The following is an 8,068-nucleotide window of genomic DNA, read 5'->3' on the forward strand; positions in this document are numbered from 1 at the left end:
GTGTGGGGCAAGCAGTGGCAGCACTAGTGGGGCTTGGGGCGCTATGGCCCCCTCCAAGCACTGGTGCCACTGCTAACCCTGCGCAGTCCGCGGCAGCTCTGACCTCCCACTTGTGGTCCCCATGCTGGGAAGAGACTCACACTCCCTGGACACCAGGACACGGACTGCTGCCCCATTAAGGCCTTGCCCCGTTGTCCTCCAGTGGCAGGCTTGGGGGGGGGGCATCCAGAAGACAGCCAGCAGGGTCCCTTAGGCGAGGAGGGAGCGGGGTTATTACCCCCTTCCTCCAGCATCTGGCGGAGGGCGCAGGAGTGGGCTTATTTTGCTACTCACCACACACAGGGAATGAGTAGCAGCAATGGTGGTTGGGGAAGGCAGACCCTGCTGTCGTCCCCTGGAGGCAATAAGGGTAGAGGGGGGAATAACCCTCCTCCCTGCCCACTCTGCCTCAGGGGGCAATGCCTGCTGGCATTTGGCTGTGCCCCAACCCTGCCACTGCAGCAATGGTGAGGGAGCACCCGGTGGACCCTGGCCCGGTTCTGTGCCAGTGGGGCAGGGAGGAGGGAATTAAACCCCCTCCAGTTCACTCCAAGCTACTGCCATGATTGGCCATGCCCCTGCCAGTGGAGCAGTGAGCAGGTAAATGCAGGTCTGCACTGGTGAGACAGGAGAGGGAGGGGACCTGCTCTGGCTAGGGAGCAGAGAGCAGGGGCAGGGGCAGGGCCAGTCCTGCTCTGCTGGAGCAGAGAGCACAGCCCAGCCCAGAAAGTATTCTGGGATCCTGGGAGACTCTGGTTTAACTTAAACTAGGAAGGGGTCTGGGACAGAAGTTGCATAAACCGATTTGAGCTCTATCAGTTAAGTCTGACATTACATTCAACCAGGTTAATCTCAAACCAGTTTTGGCCATTTTGAAACTGGTTTATATGCATTGAACTAACATTCTGTTACAGGTTTAAACCAGTTTCTGCTCACTTTAATCTGTTTATGTGTAACTTCTGCCGTAGCCAAAGTGGGAGGACTGGGGCTATGTAAAGTCCTAGCAATAGGAGAAGTCATGATCACATGCAATATAATGGTTGCAAACAAATCCTTACAGAATGAAGAGCCTGTAATTAATTATTTTGATTTTTTTTAATTACTATATTTAATAAATCACATTTTATTTAAAAAGTCATCCTTTTATATGAGTAAAAGAATGTACATATGCATTTAAGGATCTTGCCGGAGACTTAATAGGCTCCTTTTAATAGACTACTGTTTCATCTTTTTTGACCTTTTTGAGTCACAGTCACATTCTTTTAGCCAATTCTCTTTAAAGAAGACTTATCTAAATATATATTTCTTTAGTTCATTCTAGTCCCATTTCTTTCTGCAGGTTAATATATACTGCAGTTTCAACAAATCATTATCTTCATTTCTCACGCATTAGACTCAGGAGGGAGCATAATTTAGCTACAGCTAGTTTCTACCTCAATCGATCCCTTAATCCCAAGTATATAAAAATATACTTGAACTGAATATATATATTTTTATATAGGAACTTCAGTTGCATGAAGTCTTGTGGGCTTATGGTAGATATCTGTAAAAACAATGAATAACTTGGCACAATTAGAAGTCAGTAGATTCTATTCAGTCTAATCTCTGTTCGGTAGACCTGGCCTGGCAGAGGTGTTACATATTAGGTTCAAGATACAGCAGCAGAACACAGGAGAAGATTCTTAAGCAAGGACCTAAAATAGACCATTCACATGTTCACTTTCACAAGCAGCAAGTTTGCCAAAATTACGAAATGAAAGACATGAAACAACTGAATAATTTACAAGCACTGCAGTATTTTAAAGTGGGATTATATTTACAATGAACTGAACTTTTAAGAACCTCCTTAGGAAGATCTTAAAATGTTTTGCAGACACTAAGAAATTATAAGCAACACTCCTGTAGGAGGTATTACTTAATTTTCTAAGCAAGGCACATCAAAGTGACTCACCCAAAACTCCATTAGTTGTGGAGAGTTTCAATTTTTACTCCATTTGCTGCTGGCATCAAGAAAACAAAATGAAATGTAACTAAACTATACAGGATTAAATTCTCTAGTGACACATACTGGGGCTAAATTATTTGTTGGGAGTAAGTCAGAGGTAAATGTACACTAAGAAGTCCATTTTAGCATTCTGTGGTTGTATAAAATGAATGTAAATTACCATAAGTGGACAGAAGGAATGGGGGTAAGTACCTGACAATAGAGTCTAAGATATAAGCTTTACATCTGAGACTCACCTCCATTAGCTAAATCAGGGGTAGTCACAAGTGGCACCAGCCACCTATGTGTGGCATGTGTCAGATCACGGAGGGAGCAGGGAGCACAGTGGCAGTTCAGGCAGAGAGCAGAGGGCTGAGAGCAGAATGGAGAACTGTGGAGCAGGCAGGGGAAGGGTGTCATAATGGCACTTGGGGAAGATACAGGACTAATTTGTGGGATGCCTGCCAGAAGGGTTGACCCCAACTAAAATAAATTATCACTTTATTTCTGACCAGATTTGATCACCTCATAGCAATAGAGCGAGCTGGGATGGCTGCTGATGGCAATTACTACAATGCAAGGAAAATTAATATTAAACATCTGGTGGATCCCATAGATGAATTGTTTATAGCAGCACGTACAATACCTGGAGTCACAACAACAGGTGGGTGTGATGCTCCTACTAGGATCTAACACACAAGAAAAACAAAAATCAATCAAATTTGGCAACTTACAATCTTGAGGCTGATCTATTAAGTGTATCATAATGTTATCACTACATCCCCATCCCACCCCACCCCATGTATTCCAAGACTTATACTCAGGTATGTATACAGGTGCCCAGTCAAAGCAGAGCCTGTTATGCATGCTTAGTCTGTATGCACACACTTACACATCCACAATGCCTGGGTAAGCACAAAAATTACTCAGGTACATAGTTAGAAAACTACCATTTAGGTGCACAAATGGAAACAGAATTATGCCCAGGATGTATATGTATGTACACAGCCTGAGGTACATCAACTCTTTGCTGTCCTTAGTGTACACCATTAAATCACTGAATGAAAATATATAAAGCAAATATTACATGTTTGTGTTCTTTTTATGGTTGTTGAAATAATGTCAAAATTTAAAAAGACTCTTAGCTACACTTATGTAGTCCTTTTATATTGCAAGCTCTCTTTAGTAGCAAATACTGTATTTATTTGCATACCATGTGCCCCAAATAAGACGTACCTTGTTTTGGGAAGGCAGAATGAAAGGGAAGAAAGATTTTTCATTTTAACCAAACAGTTCAGAATCAGTTCTGTCATTTAAGATACACAGCCCAAATTTCAACTGCTAATTTTTTGGGGAAAGATGAGTATGGTATGTGAACAAATAAGGCGTGTCTACACTGCCCTGTGGGGTCTTCTCCTAACTAGGACCTACCATAATAGAAGTAGGGCTCTCCATGAAACTTTTTATCAAAACTGTTAGCATGAACAAAGATATTTAAGCATTACTGTTATTAGCATGGCTTTCTTCCCCCTACTGTAAATAGTATAAGCAGGGTAACCCTGAACAACATGTTGTAACCATATTCCTAAAATTATACCATAGGCCACCTCTATCCCTAAGAAGAACGTCTTAGAAAATTCCCATGCAGATAAACTATGCTAAGATCTTTACTACAAATACAGTATTTTCTCACATAGCACATGCCCCCATATAAGAAATCTACCTTGTTTTAGGGAAGGCAGAATGAAAAAACCAGAGAAACCAAACTCTTGTATGTTTGATGTTATTTTAAAGCCCTGATAAATGTGGTGAAATTTGTAGCTAGTCTCTGTCCAATTCCATGTAAATACATTTCCAGTAATGAAGCCACCATTATAGTTAGTATCCTATTGACTGTTTCAGCAAAGAATCCAAGGATTAAATGGATATGAATAGAGTTATACTTCTTCCATAAACCCCTTCAATAAAATACCTAAAAAATATGCTGCATTCAAACTGGTTAGATCTTTGACTTAAAAATCACGTTTACATCTTTGTGTCTGTTTTTATGTTTTAAGGTAGTTGGTGGAGGGACTTAGTTCCTCCTCAGTATGACATCAAACACATGGAGAATATTCAATAAAGTATCCTGATCCCTTGAGACTTTTACTTTAGAATTAAAGTACATTGCTGATTTGGGGAAGTTTATACTGCGCAAACTTCAGGCTCCATGACAGACAAACTGACACTATTTACCAGTACTGTTTAATTTTAAAAATTTCAGAGTTATTAGAATATCCTTTAAAACTTCAGTAAAGAAGAACCAAGAAACAATACTTTGTGAATAAAAAAAATAAATTAAGGAAGTAGTGATCCCAAGTCATTGTCTCCTATGCTGTATTTTGAAATTTCTCTGGAGAGGCATTTTAAAAGAGGAGGACTTAATACCCAACCTTTCTAATGTAATTAGCAGTATGGCAGTAATAATCCAGAAAGAAGGATTATCTAGGGTAGTGTTTTTTCTAAACAGGGTTCGCTTAGTAGTTAAATATTCCAGAACTCTGGATCAGCCATTGACTTCAGTGGATAATCTGAGAAGTATCTGAGAAGATCTCCTGTAAAGTTGGGTAAAAATTGCATATTGACAAAGTAACTGAGCATCTTTAGAGCAATACTCTATTTTATTCTTTCTGTTTGCCTTCTTCCCTCCTCTTGTTTGTCACACTAACCTCTTGTATCTGGTATTAAATTTGATCATAGCTGTTTAGTGAGGGGACAACATTTTTTTGCATATTTGTACAGTTCTTAGTGGAGTACCAATCTCAACTAATGATGAGGAGGAAAGATTTGAAAGCCTGATTTTTTCCATATTAAAGAGAAAATTGAAACTGTATTGATTAAACACAGAGTGTGAGAGTTGCTAGGAATATGTTATAGCACGTATGAGAGGTGTGATCTCTTGAATATGGCTGTAAAGAATAGAAAGGGATAAGAAAAGAACTCTTAGCATAACAGCATGTTCAGTTGCAAGGAACACTGTTTTGACAGATGGACAACCTGAGTGTGTTGGAGCATTGCTGCCTGTATTTACCTTGATATACTATGGTCAACATTTTCATTAAAAAACAAGATTCAAGTATATTGGTTTCAATTCACTATGTAAAATAATCCCTTAGCCTGGGAGTATGACTACAGCTAAATTATGAACAACATCCACAGCTTCTCTGAATACCAATGTCATAAAAGGGTATAAAGCAAATGTGGACCCTCAGGAGCAGATTTAGTCAAAGTGAGAATTATGTGAACAAGTAGGGGCACAGTAGGTGCAGCACAGATGTACTGAAATAGATCATTAAAAGATTATGTTCAGAAAAGATCATGCTGATCTTCTAAGAAAGTGGGGGCCAACCTTTTGGCAGGCATGCCACAAACTATCCCTGCAACCTCCATAAGTGCCATTTTGACCCCTTTCCCTTCTCCAGGGGTATCAAACTCATCTGGCCTCACAGACTGGACGAGTGGTATAAGGCTAGTCCAGGCACCGTTTTTTGGCTGGAGTGTCAAAAAAACCACAATAGCTACCTTGAAAGGTGCAAGAGTGCTGGCATATCAGAAAAACAAAACGAGGGCGGAGGAATACATAGCAGGACACACATAGCAGGAGCAGGAGCACATAGCAGGTTGAGGACATCGGTGGCTCTGGAATGGGGCTGTGGCCATGGGCAGCACAGGGCTGAGACCAGGGCCACCCGGCAGCACATGGCTGGGGCCATGGGCAGCATGGGGCTGAGGCCAGGGCCCACCAGCAGCATGGGGCTGGAGCTGTCTGCAACACTGGGATGGGGCCGGGGCCCATGCAGGTCCACGACCCTGGCTCCATCCCTACGCTGCTGATGGCCCCGGCCCAGCAGCAGCGCTGGGCTGGGCTGGGGCGGGCGGTGGCAGCATGTGGCTGGGCCCGCTGGCAGCACCAGGATAGGGCCGGGGCCCATGCAGGTCTGTGGGCCCAGGCCCCGGCCTCATCCCGGTACTGCCAATCGCCCCGGCCCGACCCGGGGCTGGCTGGGGCCCGTGGTGGTGCCAGCTGAGGCTGGGCCCGCTGGCAGCACATGGCAGGGTCGCGGGTCTGGTCCCCATCCCGGTGCTGCCAACGGCCCTGGTCTGGTGGAGGTACTGGGCGGGGACAGGCAGTAGCGGTGGTGCTGGCTGGGGCCGGGCCTGCTGGCAACACGTAGCTGGGGCTGTCTGCAGTGCCGGGATGGGGCCAGGGCCCATGTAGGTCCACAGCCCCAGCCCCAGCTCTATCCCAATGCTGCCAACAGCCCCGGTCCAGTGCTGGCATTGGGCTGGGGCCCGCAGTGGTGCTGGCTGGGGCCTGCCGGCAGCACATGGCCAGCAATGCGGGGCTGGGGCCATCAGAGTGCCACCAGCCACTGGCTCGGGGCTGGGGCTGGGGCTGGTGGTGGTGCCAGGCTAGGGTTGGGGCCGGGGGCTCTTACCTGGCTGGGGTCGGCAGCACGGGTCAGTGGCAGAACAAGGTTGTTCCTGAACAGCCACATGCTGCTCGATCTGGGCACAGGTCTTCCTGCCCCTTTGGGTGGGAAGCAGTCTGTGTGCCAATAGAAACCATGCTGCATGCCACCTTCAGCACATGTGCCATAGGTTGCCAACCCCTGGGCTAGTCCATAGGCTGGATGAATGGTGCATAGCCAGCCCCATATGCTGAATCAGGCCTACAGACACCCTCTTCCCAACCAGGTGAGGGTGGGGTGCCACATGCAGTGCAGCCTGGCTGGAGTGGGCACCAAGTGCAACACGTGTCCTGGGCCCTGTGCATGGGGCCAGTCCAGTGTGCACCATGTGGGTCAATTCCAGATCCAGGGGCAGCACTGGGGGCCAGATCATGCGACTGTAAGCCACCTCTACCGTACCTTATCTGTTGTTCAGCTTTCTACTTCCTGCACTCTGTTCCATAACCAAGCTGCTGCTCTGACTTCTACTTCCTACACTGTGGTTTCTGCCTGGCATAATGCTCTGTTTTCTGCTCCTTGCCCTATTTGCCATTGTGGTGCCTGTTCCTTCCCCAAAGCGTTGTGCACTGTACAGAGGCTACCCATGCCACCCCTGATTTAGTGCTGATGACGCTTCTGTATGATCCCTTTAGCAGCAGTTAATGAAATACTGAAAGGCCTGAATAAAAAACAGTCAAGCTTTTTGTTCTTTCTTTGTATTTTATGGCACAAAGGGCTGACATTTTAGACAAGTTTAGCTATCATGGCTTCAAGGATTAAGACAGACAGTGAAAGCTCATTTAGAAAATCTAGAGGACAACCACATATCTGCTTCCCCAGCACTACTTCCTGAAGGCTGGGCTTATAAGTGTCACAACCCAAGGGTGTGATTTTTGTTTGTGTGCGCTTCGGCACTGCTGAATTATTTCCCGCCACTCGTAGCTTTCTTTGCAGGGTGCATTTCTTCGTTGCAACAGAGAAATGCACATTGCAAGGAGTTCCCGCCATTTGTATTCAAATTTGTGCCCCACTATTGGCCAGTTCTAAATTATTCCTACGTGGCGGCTAGCGATTGGCCTGCTAGCCGTATAAGAGGCTTGAGTGGTTTCCGCCCAAGTTGGAGGACTCCACGACTATCAGGAGGAGGAGAACTTCACGTCTCATGAAGATCTCTAAGCGCTGCGGAGCCTATCGGACCCAGCGTATATCTTAAGAAGGCTATAGGGGTCTGATCAACCTCTCGCCTCTCCCCGTCGCTGCCTGATCCCTCGACGTACCCTTCCCTGTGCGCAAAGTTCCACGGAGCCTAGCAAACTTCGTGTGAGTGAATCCAGAGCTCTACCCGGGTTCGAGTCCTGCAGTTTTTTTCTTCCCGTCGCCGAAACCCCATTGCGACGTACCCTTACGTTCTGCAGGTTCGAGTTTTCTGTTTTGTTTTGTAACCGCAACTCAAGCAAGTTTTCCTGCCTGCACCGCGACTATCTTCGGTGTAAGTAAAATAATCTTAAATCAACCACTAAGCGTCTGTGCCTAATTCTAGCGTGCCGCCTGCCTT

The 8,068-nt window shown here is 45.7% G+C and overlaps 1 protein-coding gene across 4 annotated transcripts in view; it reads left to right on the forward strand.

Annotated features, from left to right (window-relative positions):
• The window catches only part of DGLUCY (D-glutamate cyclase), a 104,753-nt gene that overhangs the window by 77,495 nt on the left and 19,190 nt on the right, over positions 1-8,068 (forward strand). For all 4 annotated transcript variants that reach the window (XM_025191262.1, XM_025191260.1, XM_006035090.2 and 1 more), the window contains one exon: positions 2,539-2,687. In XM_025191262.1, the coding sequence (XP_025047047.1) occupies positions 2,539-2,687 (149 nt within the window). The remainder of the gene's footprint in view (positions 1-2,538; positions 2,688-8,068) is intronic.

Source organism: Alligator sinensis, unplaced genomic scaffold, assembly GCF_000455745.1.
Source record: "Alligator sinensis unplaced genomic scaffold, ASM45574v1 scaffold608_1, whole genome shotgun sequence".
Classification (NCBI taxonomy): Eukaryota; Metazoa; Chordata; order Crocodylia; family Alligatoridae; genus Alligator; species Alligator sinensis.